The sequence below is a fragment of the Delphinapterus leucas genome, chromosome 10 (genome assembly GCF_059928025.1).
Source record: "Delphinapterus leucas isolate spDelLeu-1000000601 "Yukka" chromosome 10, BTC_Dleu_Yukka2, whole genome shotgun sequence".
Classification (NCBI taxonomy): domain Eukaryota; kingdom Metazoa; phylum Chordata; class Mammalia; order Artiodactyla; family Monodontidae; genus Delphinapterus; species Delphinapterus leucas.
The window spans coordinates 59,917,192-59,937,351 of record NC_143138.1 but is presented as its reverse complement, the minus strand read 5'-3'; the positions used below and the strand labels follow the sequence as shown (position 1 = coordinate 59,937,351).

Here is a 20,160-nt window from a genome sequence, read left to right as displayed (position 1 = left end):
TTCTTTCAAGTTGTGGGTCCCCTCTAGCTTCTACCTACTTCCGTTTTTATATTCTGTCTAGATTTATCATTATTGGCAGAAGCTTCTCAACCATTACCAGAACCAGAACTCCAACCCAGGTCTGATTTTTATGTTAATTTCTCAGTTGGGAAGAAGTATAAATGCATACTCCAAACATTAATGAACTCAAAAAACTGTGGTTACAAACTTATATGAAAACTTTTTTTAACCTTTCTAGAGCTGAAGATAAAATCAACAAGCTTGCTTGTTATCTCCCCGTGTAGATAAATGGATTGCTCCTTTTTTTATTCTCCCTGCAAAATTCCCCTTTTACTACAGGGATAGCTCTTCAAGAGCCTTAGTTCCAACTAACTGCCACTGGGGAAACTAAGGCCTCATCTACTGTTCTTAGGTTCTACCAGATCTCAAAATTAACAGCAATAACCACCACCCTACCTCAAAGTCTTACCATTTCAGATTTCAGCTCCCCATTTCTGACTTTTGAGAATTTCCCTTTCTTGCGCATCTAAGTATTTTACAGATCTTTTTGTTACATTTTATCCTGCATTTCTAGATATTTCTTTTGCTGTGGGAGGATTTCCAGGTAATCTAAGTAGCTAACTTGTCATGATTAGGAAACCAAAGATTTCCCTTGTGGTCCAGTGGCTAAGACTCCGCGCTCCCAAAGCAGGGGGCCAGGGTTTGATCCCTGGTCAGGGAACTAGATCATGCCGCACGTAAAGACCCCTTGTGCCACAACTAAGACCCGGCTCAGACAAATAAATAAATAAATGAAATATTTTTTAAAGAAGAAAACCATACGTTATTTTATAATTAGAAAAAAGCATAATAAATGCTACATGGGGAAAACTCTAGGTAAAAACAATTTCATTTATGTACATAAAATATGTACATCCCCAAAAGTGAAACAAGTATCATTTGTTCTTCAAAAAAGCTATAAGTTGGAAATGAGGACTGTGGAAAATAAGGACCATGACTGAGCTTGCCATGTGCAGTTTGTTCCAGTAATGAAAAGCTACAGCATGCAAGGCACCGGGAGAGCGGAGGAAGCGGTGCAATTGTGCAGCTTAATAGAGAGCAAGAGGCCAAAGAAAAGGAAAGCAAAGGAAAAAGATGTAACTTCACAATGGAGATATATGGCATCACCTCTTTAATCACGTGACCCAAGTAAGTACAATTAATAGGGTACAAACACCATATGCTTCCTGATATGACGAAATATGAAGCACCCAACATCACCTATGATATAGTCTTACAAAAAGAAAAACTTTAACCTGAATCTAATCAAGCCTCCAAACCTAACTTACAGTTTATAGGAAATGTAGGGACTAGAAAATCAAGTTTCATGATACTAAGAAAAAGCAAGTAGACAAATGTGGAACATTCCACAAGACAACTGGCTTGGGCTTTTCAAGAACTCAATGTCATGGGGGGAAAAATGGGGAGATAAATCCAGAAGAAATATTAGCAAAAAGAATCCAACAGTGCATTATAAAGATGTTACTACATCATGACTCAAGTAGAGTTACTTTGAAAAATGCTAGGGTGGTTTAATTTTAGGGTTGCCACTGATATAATCCACCTATTAACAGAGATAGGAATAAAACCTATCAATCACCTCTATAGATATCATATAACCAATTCAATACTCATTCATGTTAAAAATAAAGAACTTGGTAGATACTAATTTAATGTGATTTTATACCAAAACCAAGTACTAATGAGAATACAAATCACTGAAAATTCTCTTTCATTGGTGAAAGGATTTTAAGTTTATATAACTGTTTTGGAAGACAGCTTAGATTACCCTCTAAAGTTGAACATACACATACCCTATGACCTAGCAATTCTAACTCCTAGGTTTATCTAACAGAAAGTTCACATAAGTGCATCAAAATGTTTTTACAAGATTTATTTATAATAGCCAAATATGGCAAACAACCCAAATGTCCATCACTAGTGGTGTGATACTGTAAAGGAACTAGACACCTAAAACAAGGATGAATTTCACACATGACACGTAACAAAATAAGCCAGATACCAAAGAATACGTCATATGATTCAATTTAAATAAATTTCAAAACAGGCAAAGTAATCACAGTACCAGAAGGTATGGTAGTAGATACCTTTAGAGCAAAGGGAGAGACTAGCGATCGAGACAGGGCACACGGGGTGTGCTCGTGAGCTGGCAATGTTCTATTTCTTGAACCAGTGGCAGCTTCCTGGGTTTTCACTTTGTGACAATTCACTGAGCATGAAATTTATGTTTTGTACACATTTCTGTATATTTGTAACTCTTCAGTAAAAAAAAAAGCATTACCATCTTTGATTCGAAAAGAAAGCACAAAGCAATCCCTAAATCTCTAATGCCAAAATATGTAATACAAATTGAAAAATATATATAATTATTTATCATACCGGTGACAGAAGTACAAAGTGAAGAATTATTTGAATTGACCTGAAAACTCAGTATTTTGACGGTATATATCACCTAGTGGATTGTATCCCAAGGACCAAAAACACCAAAACAAAACAAAAATATCTTAAACAGCACTTTGTAGTTTTACTGTTAGGAATAATATGGTTATTATTTTTAAACTATTTAATCCAAATTATAGGTTAAAGAAAATAGGCATGTTAATGTCATTAGCAGCTAAGACTTGCAGTTTATGAGAAATTAAAATTTTAAATAAAAAGGTAAAAAACATAATTTTAAATGTGAACTGGAAGTATAGGTATGAAAGAACTTGTGACTTTTCTCTTTAAGAAATATTTCCTAGCTCTCACCCGTGAAAAGTTCTAAAAGAAACGACAATCCCAGCAGCAGTGAGCACCCCTACCCAGACTGCATTCTCGAAGCACCATTTTCAGCTAAAATTAAACAAGGTTCCTTATAGAATTGACTTCAGAACTAGCGCTGACTTTTCCCAAGAACAGTGAAATCTTGTTGACAGAAAGCAAGGAAGGTATCAGACACAGTAGTAGGCTCATGTAGAAAGTAGAGAGGAGCAAACTAGAACGGTCTCCTATTGGCCTGAGATGGAACAACTTAAGCATCTAAAAGACTAATGACTGCAACAGACTGAAATAAACATACATATGTAAATCCATAATTTCTTAATAGAAAGAAAATCTCATTGGACAGATTAAGACTACTAAGGCACCAACTTATTATTCTGAATATTGGTCTATAAAGGGCAACAATCATTTATCCTGCCTTCTCTAAACAAACTATATTTTAGGATAACCAATTAGCTGATATGGGAAAGCTCTTATGTAAGGAAAACTCCCAGCCGTAAATGAGAAAGGAATTACAGAACGAGAAAATTATCATTTTTGCAACCCTAAAGGACTAATGCAGCTAAGCAATGGTCATCAATGGATGCTAAAACTACTAAGTATGAGAGTGTGATGGGCAAGTTCATAATCACAGGGCTGACCACACCTGAAGCCAGTGAGCAATCACAACACCAGTAACAAGGAGGCAACCAGACATTATTATACACACCTCCCTATGAGGCAACAGGAAATACACAGCACCAGGCAGGGGGAATTCCTACCCTTCCTCCATAAAGCAACTTGAATCTAATCAAGGCTCTACACCTAACTAGCAGTTCACAGGAAATACAGGTGAGAGAGAACCACGGCACCAAAAGGACAGAAGAAAGTTTCCAACATTGCAGCTTTGGCTAAAACAAATGACAATTTGTCTTTGATAAATACATGGCACTAAAAAATAACAGGAAAATGTTTGAAATTAAGGGACTTAAGAGTCAACGTTATCTAAATGCAATACACTGCATTTGTTTCAATCCTGGTTCAATGATAAAATACAAAATGACAGGTATGAGGGACTTCCCTGGTGGTCCAGTGGTTAAGAATCTGCCTTCCAATGCAGGGGACGCTAGTTCAATCCCTGGTCAGGGAACTAAGCTCCCACATGCCATGGGGCAACTAAGCCTGTGTGCTGCCACTACTGAGCCCACGCACTCTGGAGCCCACGCGCTCTGGAGCCCACGAGCCACAACTAGAGAGAAGTCCACGTGCCGCAACAAAGAGCCCGGGTGCCACAACTAAGACGCGACACACACACACAAAAAAATGACATGTATAAGACCATCATAAAAACATGAACACTGGGTATTAGATGATATTAAGACACCACTGTCGATTTTGTTGGGTGTCATAATGGTATTGTGATTGTATTTTTTAAAAACCTTTTCTGTTAGATATATGTACTAGAGTATTTAAGAGTATAATATGATGTCCGGAATTTTTTTAAAAAATACTATAGCAAGGTGGTGGTAGAATTCCCTGGCAGCCCAGGGGTTAGGACTCCACAGTTCCACTGCAGGGGGCACACGTTCAATCCCTGATTGGGGAAATAAGATCCCGCACACCATTATAGCAAGGGGAAGGGAAAGGAGGAGGGAGAAGACAGAGGGAAGAGAACAGAGAGAAGGAATGGGATAGGGAGGGTGAGTGAGAGAGAGATAAGACAACAGACGAACAATATTGGTAAAATTCTAATAATCGTTGGAATTGATAGCTCATTATTTCAGTCTACTTTTATGTATGTTGACATTTTCCATAATAAAAATGTTTAATGAAGGGATCAAACTAGAGTGTCTATTAATATTCCTTCCAGTTCTAAATTTTAAGGCTCTATATTTAATTTCATAAAATATATCCACTGCATGCTTAAGACTACATATATGTAGGATAATATAATATTTACTATAAATTATTACACATAAGAACCACAACAAATCACAACAGGGTGGTAAATGTGATATCTAGGAAGAAAAGTTTAAGAAGCTGGCAATATTTTTCTGTAGAAAAGACAAAGAAGAATTGAATAAATGCTTCTAAATATTCAATATATACAAGAGATCATGACCAACTCTTTTCTGTAGCCATTGATGATAGAATAGGATGGAAGGGACCTGAATTGTATCATAAGAATAGTAAAATAGATTTTTCTCCATCTCTTCTTGTCTCTTTGTAACAAATTATACTGCCACACTTTCCCACCATTCTTATAATCATTCATTAAATCCTTTAACACTGACTGAATACCAGAAATACACGTTACTCGGCTGGCTAGGCACTGTGGATTACAGTGATGAATAATAAAGTGAGGTCCTAGGGCTTCCCGGGTGGTACAGTGGTTAAGAATCCGCCTGCCAATGCAGGGGACACAGGTTCGAGCCCTGGTCCGGGAAGATCCCACATGGCGCGGAGCAACTAAGCACGTGCACCACAACTACTGAGCCTGCGCTCTAGAGCCCGCGAGCCACAACTACTGAAGCCCGCGCCTGGAGCCTGTGCTCCGCAACAAGAGAAGCCACCGCAATGAGAAGCCTGCGCACCGTAACAAAGAGCAGCCCCCGCTCTCCGCAACTAGAGAAAGCCCGCCTGAAGCAACGAAGACCCAACACAGCCAAAAATAATAAAACAAAATGAATAAAATCTATCTTTAAAATGAGGTTCTGGGTTTCCCTGGTGGCGCAGTGGTTGAGAGTCCGCCTGCCGATGCAGGGGACCCGGGTTCGTGCCCCGGTCCAGGAAGATCCCACATGCCGCGGAGCGGCTGGGCCTGTGAGCCATGGCCACTGAGCCTGCGAGTCCGGAGCCTGTGCTCCGCAGCGGCAGAGGCCACAGCGGTGAGAGGCCCGCGTACCGCAAAAAAAAAAAAAAAAGAGGTTCTATAAAAAAGAATGAAATCATGCCATTTGCAGCAACATGGAAAGACCTACAGATTATCATACTAAGTGAAATAAGCCAAAGACAAATGTCATATGGTATCACTTATATGTGGAATCTAAAAAACAGAAAAATGATACAAATCAACTTATACACAAAACAGAAATAAACCCACAGATATAGAAAAACTTATGGTTACCAAAGGGGAAAGAGAGGGAGGATAAATTAGGAGTTTTGGATTCATATATATACACTACCATATATAAAATAGATAACCAACAAGAACCTACTGTATAGCACAGGAAACCATTAATATTTTGTAATAAGCTATAAGGGAAAAGAATCTGAAAAAGAATATATATGTATGCATAACTGAATCACTTTACTGTACACCTGAAAATGACACACTATATCAACTATACTCCAATAAAAAATAAAATAAAATTTAAAAAATAAATTACTTAAATAAAATAAAATGAGATTCTATGCCTTTAAAATGCCTACAGGATCTTCAACCACGAGTTTTATTGTCTGCTGGTAGTAAACCTACCGGAAAAATCAGAACGCGTCTCACACTTGAAATTTTATTAATGATTTACTGAAAAACTATGTATGAAGACACAACTGTGTTACAGAAAGCTGGTCTCAAGAGTTCTGAACCTAAGGCTCATCATACGGCCTCCCAGGAGTCCAAATCTCCTGAAATGACTGCATTGTTCTGGAGAGGCTGTCATGGCTTTCGTTAATCTCAAATGGTAATAATTGCCAATGGACTGGAACCACATTTCATGCAGCAGAAACTCCAAAAAACAGGGAAAAGATGAACACAGTACCAAATACCTGCCAAGCCTACTTCTTCCCGAAGTTGTAAAATAAATTCTTAACTTGAAAAACTTTGTTTCCAGTGTTTGAGCGCCCTCTAGTGGCTGTTTTAATTGTTACAGCCAATTGGTCATAGGAATTAATCAAGAGCTAAAAAACGTTAAGTAGTAACAGAATAAAAAAAAAGATGGCATCACAAAGGAGCACCTGACACAATTTCAAGTTATTCTGTAAGCTCGTCATTATCCAACAGAAAATAATTCACAGTATAGTATATTCATAATTCAAAAGTTTCCTAGGTAGTTAAATATACACTTGCTGTTTTAAATTAAGTATGATTTTTCCCAAGTTTAATTTCAAATTAATAAAACACCAGCAAACCTAGAGAGGGAAAAGTGAAAGAACAGAGTACACAAGGGCCTCAGGAATTAACACGCACTTCCTCCTCTCAATGGAGCATCAGGAATGCAGTGTGTGTGTGTGTGTGTGTGTGTGTGTGTGTGTGTGTGTGTGTGTGTGTGTGTGTGTGTGTGTGTGTGTGTGTGTGTGTGTGTGTGTGTGTGTGTGTGTGTGTGTGTGTGTGTGTGTGTGTGTGTTTGCGGTACGCGGGCCTCTCAATGTTGCGGCCTCTCCCGTTGCAGAGCACAGGCTCCAGGCTCCGGACGCGCAGGCTCAGTGGCCACGGCTCACGGGCCCAGCCGCTCCGCGGCACGTGGGATCTTCCCGGACCGGGGCACGAACCCGTGTCCCCTGCATCAGCAGGCGGACTCTCAACCACTGCGCCAACAGGGAAGCCCAGGAATGCAATGTTTAATAAGGGACAGCAACAGGAGCTAGGGAAATACTTTGAGAACACCGAGTACCCAGTTTCTGAAGAGAAAAAAGCACTGGCCACAGAACTCAACCCGAGTGAGCACGGGGACAGGTTCAGCTCAAGAACTGCTGGGCCAAATGCTCCCAGTAGCCACAGCCGCAGCAATTTCCAGGGGGACCAGGCCACAGGCGTGGAGCCAGGGGTGAGCTGGGCACATCACCCGAGGTGACTGGTGCCTTCTGCCCAGACCTGCCCAGTTCCTGTGGCAGAATATACTATCCCATCAGAGCCACAGGAGTCCCAAGCACGAGGACTTGGGCAGCCTCTCAGCTCCAGCCCTGCCTTCTGTTCTGTCTTCCCCAGGCTCTGTGCCTCAAGGCAGCCCTCATCTCCAGACCTTCCATGACTCCTACCTACGTATGCCTCTCCCTCATCACCTCTGGCACCGAGCAGGAGCTGACCCTCTAAACAAGAGCCATCACAGCCCCAGGACATTCCTGAATATATAGATCAGTCTTGCCCAGGGAATGTCCTACTGATGTCTAGGAAAACTATCTATGACTGTGAGATTCACCCCAGCCTATTTCCCAGTGCTGAAAGGATGAACTCATTTGCAATGCTATTCAGCATTCCACTGTGTGAAGGCGACATACTTTGTCGATTCTGCTGTTGATAGACACGTGGGTTGTTTCAAATCTCGGGCTGTTACAAATCATGCTGGCAATATATATTCCTGTACATGTCACTTGTGACCCTGGGTTACAGGGTAGTGACGTGCTCAGCTTTCAGAGATCAAGCAGTTTCCCAGAGCGGCTCCGCCCATTTACATTCCTCAGGAGCATGTGAACCCTCCTTCTGCTCAGTATTTTCACCAACACTGAGGACTATTAAGGCTTTTTAATTTTTGCCAGTCGGGTGCCTGTCTTGAAAATTCATTTCGGATTTGCTTTTCTGATGCCTCAGCACTTTTCATATTGAATACTAGAATTTATATTGGCCAGACTTGGTTATTAACGTCTGCCTTCAAATATCATAGCAACTGGCAGATCTATCAACACTCTTCAAAATCTATCTGTGGAAAAAAAAAAAAAAAACACGTATCCAGAATAAAATCATTTTTTACTCTTTCCACCACTACAAACCTGGTCCAAGTGACCACCACCATCCCTCATCTGAACTGCCACAGCCCCCTAAACTGGTCTGATTCCACCTTGCCCCTGTCCTTGAAACAAAGTGATCCTTTCCAAACATCGGCCACACCAAGGCACTCCTCTGCTCCAAATCCTCCAATGGCTTCCCATCTCATTCAGACTAAAGCCCCAAGTTCTGACCATGGTTTACAACAAGGTTCTGGATGGCCTGGCCTCTGGCTACCTCACTAACCTCATCTCCCATCGGTATCTCATGCTCAGTTCCAGCTACACTCGCCTCCTCGTTGCTTCTCGAAACGTGCCAATCACTTATCTACCCCCAGTCCTTTCTTTTTTTCTTTTGACTTATTTCTATTGGAGTATAGTTGCTTTACAATATTGTGTTATACTGTACCGCAAAGTGAATCAGCTATACATATACATATATCCCCTCTTTTTCGGATTTCCTTCTTATTTAGGTCACCATAGCACTGAGTAGAGTTCCCTGTGCTATACAGTAGGTTCTCATTAGTTATCTATTTTATACATAGTATCAATAGTGTATATACATCAATCCCAATCTCCCAATTCATCTCACCACCACCCTTTCCTCCTTGGTATCCATACGTTTGTTCTCTACATCTGCATCTCTATTTCCACTTTGTAAACAAGATCGTCTATACCAATTTATTCAGATTCCACATATATGAGTTAATATACGACATTTCTTTTTCCCTTTCTGACTTACTTCACTCTGTATGACAGTCTCCAGGTCCATCCATGTCTCTACAAATGACCCAATTTCATTCCTTTTAATGGCTGAGTAATATTCCATTGTATATATGCATCACATCTTCTTTATCCATTCCTCTGTTCATGGACATCTAGGTTGCTTCCATATCCTGGCTATTGTAAATAGTGCTGCAATGAACATTGGGGTGCATGTGTCTTCCCCATCTGGAATGTTCTTCACCAGCTGAGGGAATTATTCCCTCAATTCCCTAAGGTCTCTGCTCAGCCTTCCCCAAACAGCCAATCTCTAAACCACCACTGCTGCCACCTCATCATTTCCAAACCCTGCTACATCTTTCCCACTGCATTTATCACCACTGAATTTTATATATTTATTTGTTTATTATCTCTCTCCTTACACTGGAACACAAGCTCTGCAAGAACAGAGATTGCCATCTATTTTTATAAAATAAGCACCTAGATAGCACCCTGTACATACGCAGGTACTGACAAATATTTGTTAAGAATAAGAGTATCGTATATATGTCCATGCCACTCTCTCGCTTTGTCACAGCTTACCCTTCCCCCTCCCCATATACACTACCAAACGTAAAATAGATAGCTAGTGGGAAGCAGCCGCATAGCACAGGGAGATCAGCTCGGTGCTTTGTGACCACCTGGAGGGGTGGGATAGGGAGGGTCGGAGGGAGGGAGACGCAAGAGGGAAGAGATATGGGAACATATGTATATGTATAACTGATTCACTTTGTTATAAAGCAGAAACTAACACACCATTGTAAACCAGTTATACTCCAATAAAGATGTAAAAAAAAAAAGAAGAATAAGAGTATCAATGCCAAGAATGAAATGGATTATCAGTGCCAAGAATAAAACAGCATCTATGAATTCCTTCTAGAACAAGACAAGAACTTGCCTGAAACGACGGTCTTACTGCAAGTAACACAGGCCATACCCACAAGAGGTACTCCGTAAGTGTTCAATTCGTAAAAGAACAAGAAAGAACTTGCTTTTTCCTTCTCCATTCCCTTCTCCCCTACCTTTTCAGACCCTCTAAAACAATGCAGAATTTACTTCCATGCTACTATTAATTTTTTAAGAATATTTATATTCTTTTTCAAGAATCCATTCTTTCCAGATGATATTTCACAACAGTAGCAGCTATTATTTAGACTTACATTTAAATAGATTCATTGTTTTTATTTGTTTCTCCTTTACATTATCTTAAAACTTGGGTGGGAAAGTGGGTGTTGAAGTTGGCAGCTCCTCAAGTAGCTTGCTCAAGTAAATTTTTTTTAGAAATGTTGGTGAAATTCAGATTGAGTTTCTGAAAATGTATTCTGTCCCCACAAGTAGGCAGTACAATGGACGTAACAGAGAAATTTAACATCACATGACCTCCTAAGTGTCGATCCATTTCCACCATTTTCTTTATCTTCTAGCCTTTAGTGTTACAGAAAAATTAAATGTTAAGTCTAATTTGCTTTTATTTCCTTATAACCTGGGTTTCAAGTTTTATTTTTATCTTTGAAATTACAAATTTCACCAGGATAGGTCTACATATGCATTCTTTTTTTTCAATGTTTTGCCTGACATTTGGTGAAAAACCTTTCATCTAAAGATGTGAGTCTTTCTTCAGCTCAGGGTGAAATTTTCTCCCATTATTTTTCATTTCTGTTTGCTTGGATCTCTCCTCCTGGAAATCCCATTGTGTTTATCTTAGATAAGTGCTGTCCCATAGAAATAGAACTCAAGCCACACGGGCAATTTAAAATTTTCTAGTAGCCACATTAAAAAATAAAAGTAAAAATTTTAAAATATTTATCCTAATATATCCAAAAATACTGTTTTAGAATGTAATCTAAAAAAGAGTGGATATATGTATTTGTATAACTGATTCACTTTGCTGTACACCTGAAACTAACACAACACTGTAAATCAACTATACTCCAATAAAAATTTAAAATAAAAATGTAATCTATAAAGAAAATTACAGGTGAGATACTTTACATTATTTTTTTTTCATACTGAGTCTTCAAAATCTGGTGTGTGGTCTCTACTTGCAGCTCATCTCAACTCAGACTTGCTGCTTTTCAAGTGCCTAGTAGCCACTTTTGGCTGATGGCTACCATACTGGACAGTGTAAGAGATGTTCTGCAACTGTCTTCCGTGCCTTTTTAATTCATGATTTTTATCCTTTTTTTTGTTCTTCTGAATCCTAAGAGAATTCACATCCTACTTATCTTCAAATTCACTAACTCGGCTTCTAAGGTACCCAGTACCTCCTACTTACTACTGCATCTACTGAATATTTTAATTCAGTCATATTTTACACCTTCAGGGGCTCTTTCTTCATGGCACACTGTTCCCTCCTATTTTGATTATCCAGGAATGTCCTCTAGAATGTCAGGACTTCGTCTTAGAATTTTCATCAAGTTCTCTCCCATCTCCTCCAGCAAATCTGTTTCATTGGAGACCCTTTGCTCTGAGTCATCAGAAGGAGCCTCCACTCTTGAGCTTCTAAGTCTTCTCCTCTTCTGCCTAAGTGTCACTGCCCTATCTGCTTGGTCTTTTAGATAAAAATCTAGTTTATAGATCTCTGATAGCCAAGCTGGGTACCATCAGTGATCATATAGGTCACAATTCATTTTTCTTGGTCACAAAAAGAAGGAAAAGTTTAGACTTAGTAACATTTTCTTTAGTAGCTCAGAGGTCTAATAACTGCAGGGAATGGGGACAGAATCATAAGCAGAGGAAATGCACAGGGCACAAATTAATCTCCCATTTGCTTCCACTTAGACAGCCCAGGACTAGCTGGAATACCATCCCAGCAACTGGCTACGGTACTGGACAGCACAGATACAGGACAGCTTCTTTCACCACAGATAGTTCTATTAGACAGTACTTGGCTAAACAATTCTCCCAAAAACCACACTACCAGGTCTGGCTCTATAAAAATCCCTTCTTTTTACCATTTTCTCCTTCCTTCAGGAGTTCTGCCCTTCCCCCTTAAAAGCCTTGGTTTTTCTCACCTATTTTGACTCAACACTCTCAAAATCTACTGCCAGTTAAGTGCAGTACACATTAACAGGATAGATAGAAAGTAGTTTTTAGTGTTCAGGAACATTCAAAAAGGCAGTACAGGGCTTCCCTGGTGGCGCAGTGGTTGAGAGTCCGTCTGCCGATGCAGAGGACACGGGTTCGTGCCCCGGTCCAGGAAGATCCCACATGCCGCGGAGCGGCTGGGCCCGTGAGCCATGGCCGCTGAGCCTGCGCGTCCAGAGCCTGTGCTCCGCAATGGGAGAGGCCACAACGGTGAGAGGCCCGCGTACCACGAGAAAAAAAAAAAGGGCAGTACAATAGTAGCATCCACTTCGTGGGACTTGGAATTACTGGTTAATTAATAAGGGCTTCCCAATATTGGTATTCGAAAGAAATGGCTGATTCAGTTGTCCCTCAGCATCTGTGGGGAACTGGTTTCAGGAACCCCACAAATACCAAAATCCACAGATGCTCTTATATAAAATGGCCTAGTATTTGCATATAACCTATGCATATCCTCCCACATACTTTAAATCATCTCTAGATTATTTATACTACCTAGTACAATGTAAATTTTATATAAATACCTGCCAGTGTGCAGCAAATTCAAGTTTTGCTTTCTGAAACTTTCTAGAACTTTTCTCCCCCTGATTATCTTCAATCCACGGCTGACTGAATCCACAGACTCAGAACCCGTGAATACACAGTGCCGACCACATTTGAAAATACCTTTAGTGCATGCCTGGCAGTTAAATACTGTCACTATTGTCAGAAATAAATGACAACTGGTGGGGATAAAAACACTAAATTCAATGTGAAAAACCCCAAAAAATTTTAATTTGAAGTTGAGCTGGGCTTCAGTAGAAAATACTTCAGTTATAATAAAATGTTGAGTAGACCACATGAAAACTAGTAATGAAATAAACCTTATCCATAAATTACTGAAATGCAGTAATGATGACTAGAGTCCACAAGCCTTGTAATTCCACCGCACCACCTTTGACGACAGACTGTGCTGTAAATGAGCGGCTGTGCTGAAGTGTACAGGCCTACTGAGGTTATTTTATAACAACTGCCACAATTCCACACTTAACACCAATGAAAGCTGCATGTTCTAAAATCAAGAACAATCTTTGCCATTCGTAACATTTCAGTAATGAAAGAAATTACCTCAATGACAGGTGTATTTTCCTGGAGCTCCGTTGTGTGCGAGGCCAGTAAACCAATCAACCGAGCTACCTTGGCCCTTCTGTAAACAGAGAGAAAATGGGCTCTGAAGTGGAGAGTTAGGACTAAGGAAACCAACCCCAGTTAGTCACATTACACAACTGTAAGCATTAACATGAGATAGAAGTGGAATGAGACAGGGTGAGCAAACATTCCTGTACGTATACGGTCCAGAGAAACGTTCCCTTGTGTACACAGGGAGACCTGAACGCAATGCCCTCTGTAGCACCATCTGTAACGGTGACAAAAACTGAACAAGTTGTGCTTTAATAGTGAAATGGAAAATAAAAATTTTTTAAAGTCTCTGCTTGTTTTTTTTTTTAACATCTTTACTGGAGTATAATTGCTTTACAATATTGTGTTAGTTTCTGCTGTATAACAAAGTGAATCGGCTATATACATACGTATATCCCCATATGCCCTCCCTCTTGCATCTCCCTCCCACCCTCCTTGTGCTATGCCGCTGCTTCCCACTAGCTATCTATTTTATATTTGGTAGTGTATATATGTCAATGTTACTCTCTTACTTTGTTCCAGCTTATCCTTCCCCCTCCCCGGGTCCTCAAGTCCACTCTCTACATCTGTGTCTTTATTCCTGTCCTGCCCCTAGGTTCATCAGAACCATTTTTTTTTTAGATTCCATATAAATGTGTTAGCATACGGTATTCGTTTTTCTCTTTCTGACTTACTTCACTCTGTATGACAGACTCTAGGTCCATCCACCTCACTACAAATAACTCAATTTCATTTCTTTCTGTGGCTGAGTAATATTCCATTGTATATATGTGCCACATCTTCTTTATCCATTCATCTGTCAATGGACACTTAGGTTGCTTCCATGTCCTGGCTATTGTAAATAGTGCTGCAATGAACATTGTGGTACAACTCTTTTTTTTTTTTTTTTTGTGCAGTATGCGGGCCTCTCACTGTTGCGGCCTCTCCCGTTGCAGAGCACAGGCTCCCGACGCGCAGGCTCAGCAGCCATGGCTCACGGGCCCAGCCGCTCCGCGGCATGTGGGATCCTCCCTGACCGGGGCACAAACCCATGTCCCCTGCATCGGCAGGCAGACTCTCAACCACTGCGCCACCAGGGAAGCCCACATGACTCTTTTTGAATTATGGTTTTCTCAGGGTATATGCCCAGTAGTGGGATTGCTGGGTCATATGGTAGTTCTATTTTTAGTTTTTTAAGGAACCTCTATACCGTTCTCCATAGTGGCTGTATCAATTTACATCCCCACCAACGATGCAAGAAGTTTCTCTTTTCTCCACACCCTCTCCAGCATTTATTGTTTGCAGATTTTTTGATGATGGCCATTCTGACTGGTGTGAGGTGATATCTCACTGTAGTTTTGATTCGCATTTCTTTAATGATTAGTGATGCTGAGCATCTTTTCATTTGTTTGTTGGCAATCTGTGTATCTTCTCTGGAGAAGTGTCTAATTAGGTCTTCTGCCCATTTGGGGGTTTTTTTTTGATATTGAGCTGCATGAGCTGCTTGTATATTTTGGAGATTAATCCTTTGTCAGTTGTTTCATTTGCAAATATTTTCTCCCAGTCTGAGGGTTGTCTTTTCATCTTGTTTACGGTTTTCTTTGCTGTGCAAAAGCTTTTAAGTTTCATTAGGTCCTATTTGTTTATTTTTATTTCCATTTCTCTAGGAGGTGGGTCAAAAAGGATCTTGCTGTGATTTATGTCATACAGTGTTCTGCCTATGTTTTCCTCTAAGTTTTATAGTGTCTGGCCTTACATTTAGGTCTTTAATCCATTTTGAGTTTATTTTTGTATATGGTATTAGGAAGTGTTCTAATTCCATTCTTTTACATGTAACTGTCCAGTTTTCCCCACACCACTTATTGAAGAGGCTGTCTTTTCTCCATTGTATACTCTTGCCTCTTTTATCAAAGATAAGGTGACCATATGTCCGAGGGTTTATCTCTGGGCTTTCTATCCTGTTCCATTGATCTATATTTCTGTTTTTGTGCCAGTACCATACTGTCTTGATTACTGTAGCTCTGTAGTATAGTCTGAAGTCTGGGAGCCTGATTCCTCCAGCTCCGTCTTTCTTTCTCAAGATTTCTGCTCTACTTATTAGTAGACCAATGATTTTATACGCAAGTAGTCAGTAATTAATATCAGGATAGTGAAGCATATATAGTCACTTTAAAAGAAATTTTTACAAGTCTAACAAATATTGTAAAAATACTTTCAGCGAGGTGTTTGTTTCATTACCCAGCAGAAAATGAAGTATTAAATTATAAAAGTAGTTTTATAATGAAATATAATTATTAAATATCACTTCAGGTGATTTGGAAAAGTTCACTTCATGGAGAAAATTAGTTTTCATAAGACTTTTTTAATTGGAAAAAAATGGTTGAGTTGATTATAACTGTACTCTTACTTAGTAATGCCTGCATTGCATGTTCCTCATCCAGAGAGCCTCTACTTTTCATATTCGTAAAATAAACTGTGCAAAACCCGTGGAGGGAAACAAATCACACTCAGAGAAGTACCACAGGTAAGTGTTCATGTTGTCAGAACTCTATCATACAGAGATAATTCTTATGGCTTTCAATGCTTCTTGGATTAGCCATTTAAATCTCTAAACATAAACAGATTAAAGAAGTCCTAGGCATTTCTATGATTAGCATTCTGCCTCTGAGTAAGAAGATTATGTTTTAAAAGTAATGGTTTTGAAAAAGATTTGGCAGGACACTGGCCCAAAAGTTACAAGGAAAAGCTTCCAGTCACAGCTCTGTCACTGACCAGATACGGGACCACAGTCAAGTCAATTACACTTCAGTTTTGAATTGCTTAAATGTGTGCAGTTTAGAAGGTCAGATGGATTAACTTCTAAGTTTTCTCACAATGTAAAACAAATGCTATTATCAAAAACTCACTAATGAATTAAAGGATGCAAGGCAAAAACTTATTTATCTCAGTTCAAAGACAAGCTCAAAATACTTCAGAAACCTTGAAGCACTTTTTCAATCTACAAAATTAGATAATGGCAACCAGATTTATCCAACTAAAAGAAAAATGTATCAGGACATGCTAATTAAATATTTTTCCCATTCTCACGAGAAACAATTCCTATCAGAACAAGAGAAAACACCCTCCTTGAAACTCCTACAGTTTTAAGTTGTAAACTATTTAAACTAATAGTGACAATATTTCTCAATTTATACCAAATACTTACATACAGCTATATCTATATGTAATGCCCTCATAAAACTGGCTCCGTCTCGTAATTCAGAATTCTTCTTAAAGGTCACCATTTCGGGTGCCCCACATGACCCATTACGCTGTAGCTCAGAACATCCCACATCCATAACAGCACGCAAAGCTGCAATGGCCAATAAACCTTCGTGCGATAACAGAAACATTCCATGTCTACATTGTTCAGCACAGTATCCACCACACGCATGTGACTATCCAGCACTTGAAGTATGGCTGGTGCAACTGAAGAAATATATATATGTATATGTATACCCACACACACACAAAATTTACTTTAAGGAACTAGTTTATTTTTTACTGAAGTATAATTGATGTACAATATTATATAAGTTACAAGTGTACAATATAGTGATTCACCATTTTTAAAGGTTATACTCCACATATAGTTATTATAAAACACTGGCTATATTCCCTGTGTTGTACAAGATATCCTTGTAGCTTATTTTATACAAATTAGCTTGTACCTCTTAATCCCTTACCCCTATCTTGCCTCTCCTCCATCCCTCTTACTGCTGATAACCACTAGTTTCTTCTCTATGAGTCTGCTTCTTTGTTATATTCACTAGTTTATTTTTCAGATGCCACATATAAGTGATATCATACAGTATTTGTCTATCTCTACTTCACTTAGCATAATGCCCTCCAAATCCATCTGCATTGCTGCAAATGGCAAAATCTGGTTCTTTTTATGGCTGAGTAGTATTCCATTGTATATATGTACCACACCTTTATCCATTCATCTGCTGATGGACATTTAGGCTGTTGCCATGTCTTGGCTATTGTGAAGAGTGCTGCTATGAACATTTAGGTGCATTACCTTTTCAAATTAGTGTTTTTGTTTCTTTCAAATATATATCCAGGAGTGAAAATGCTGGGTCATAGGGTAGTTCTATTTTTAGTTTTTTGAGAAATATGGAACTAGTTCTAAATTTAAATAACCACATGAGGCTTCCCTGGTGGCACAGTGGTTAAGAATCCGCCTGCCAATGCAGGGGACACGGGTTCGACCCCTGGTCCGGGAAGATCCCACATGCCGCGGAGCAACTAAGCCTGCGTGCCACAACTACTGAGCCTGTGCTCTAGAGCCCGCGAGCCACAACTACTGAAGCCCCTGTGCCACAACTACTGAAGCCCGTGCGCCTAGAGCCTGTGCTCTGCAACAAGAGAAGCCATCACAATGAGAAGACTGCGCCCCGCAACAAAGAGTAGCCCCCGCTCACTGCAACTAGAGAAAGGCTGCATGCAGCAGCGAAGACCCGATGCAACCAAAAATTAAACAAATGAATAAATAAATTTAAATAAAGAAATAAATAACCACATGCAGCTAGCGGCTACTGTATTAGAGCAGATCTAAAATGTTACAGTTACTTCTTTGTGTGTTTAATAAAACAGACTATTTATCATCCATCTCCCCCACTAGCCCACAAGGTCCATGAAGGCAGGGCTGCGAGCACTAAGACAGTACCTGGCATGGTCCCTCAATATGTGTTTGTTGAATGAATATAATATCAACATCAAAACAAAGTAACTAAACACATTAGTAGAAAATGGGTGGGTAAAAATATGACTGAATAAAGGTAAACAAAATTGGAGCAGGATTTTCAACGTAAATATCAAAGCAGAATTTAAGGCTAAAATCATTAAATGAGGAAAAGATGGTTTGAGGACTAAAAACAGTATGACCTACAAAGGATGTAAGCTGTGAGTCGTTACAAACCATATTAATAAAGAATAATAATATATAATATTATTATATTAATAATAATAAAGAATAAAAAGTAAACCCAATAGTAGTGGGAAACTCCAATCTACCTCTCTCCCAAGCACAGCAAGAAAGCCACAGTGAATACAAACATACAAGCATCATAGTAACAGATGTATATATCAAGCTCTACGATCTAAACTCAGACCACACTTACTCAGTGGGAGGCTGTATAGGATGGTGTTCAGGACTCTGGAATGAAATGTCCTGAGGCCAGTCTTGGCCCCATGGTTGGGGCGGGGGAGGAGAGAAACCCTGGGTTAGTTACTCCTCCTTCATGTGCCTGATGACTTCATGTTAATTAACTAGGACTAACAACAATATGTACCTCACCAAGTTACTCAAAGAGTCAAAGGAAATAATCCGTGTGGAGAAATTACCATGGTGTCTAACATTTAATATGTGCTGAATGGGCCAGCTATGATTACCACATTATCTACTACATTCATGACATTTTTGTGTGTGTGTGTGTGGTACGCGGGCCTCTCACTGGTGTGGCCTCTCCCGCTGCGGATCACAGGTTCCGGACACGCAGGCTCAGCGTCCATGGCTCACGGGCCCAGCCGCTCCACGGCATGTGGGATCTTCCCGTACCGGGGCACGAACCTGTGTCCCCTGCATCGGCAGGCGGGCTCTCAACCACGGCGCCACCAGGGAAGCCCCACGACATTTTTTTAATGATTTTTTATTAGAGCACAAAGATAAATTCATAGAATTCCCAAAGGCAGAAATTATACAGGACATATGATGATATAATAAAAGTGAAATAACAAACATAAACCAAAAATCCTAAACATTTGTAAATTTAGAAGCACTTCTGTATAGCTTAGACAGCAAATGAAAAATAAAAATGCCCATTAGGGCTTCCCTGGTGGCGCAGTGGTTGAGAGTCCGCCTGCCGATGCAGGGGACACGGGTTCGTGCCCCGGTCTGGGAGGATCCCACATGCCGCGGAGCGGCTGGGCCCGTGAGCCATGGCCGCTGGGCCTGCGCGTCTGGAGCCTGTGCTCCACAACGGGAGAGGCCACAACAGTGAGAGGCCCGCGTACCGCAAAAAGAAAAAAAAAGCCCATTAATCACAATCGTGTAAATAACACAAATCAAGAGACTGTCATACAGAGTGAAGTCAGAAAGAGAAAAACAAATATCATATATTAACGCATATATGTAGAATTCAGAAAAATGGTACAGATGAACCAGTTTGCAAGGCAGAAATAGAGACACAGATGTACAGAACAAACGTATGGACATCAAGGGGGGAACGTGGGGGTGGGGGTATGAACTGGGAGATTGGGATCGACATATATACACTAATATGTATAAAACAGATAACTAATAAGAACCTGCTGTATTTTAAAAAAATTAAATTAAAAAAAACTTTACGATAGCAGACGGGACACTGACACCCACTTTTCTGTTCCCTCAAGAGTCTGCTAAAAGAAAACAAATTTATAATTAAATAACTGGAGACAGAAAGAATGGCTGAAAGTAGACCAGAATGTTTGAGGAAATCCTAGATGACACACTTAGATGGAATTAGAAAATGGAGAGAAGAAATTCCTGTCTAAGAACCACAGGTAAAGACAGGTCTTCCCAACAAGCCTCAGAGGCTTGGAATAAAGTAAAACAGAAAGCAAGGATTAGTC

At 39.9% G+C, this 20,160-nt stretch overlaps 1 protein-coding gene across 12 annotated transcripts in view; it reads right to left on the bottom strand.

The window, feature by feature from the left end:
* Positions 1 to 20,160, bottom strand: part of ULK4 (unc-51 like kinase 4) — a 518,222-nt gene that overhangs the window by 449,489 nt on the left and 48,573 nt on the right. For all 12 annotated transcript variants that reach the window (XR_016394710.1, XM_089919133.1, XM_022563634.3 and 9 more), the window contains one exon: positions 13,456 to 13,534. Coding sequence is in view for 11 of the 12 variants with exons in the window: in XM_089919133.1 (XP_089775259.1) it covers positions 13,456 to 13,534 (79 nt within the window). In the remaining variant the exon portion in view is untranslated. The remainder of the gene's footprint in view (positions 1 to 13,455; positions 13,535 to 20,160) is intronic.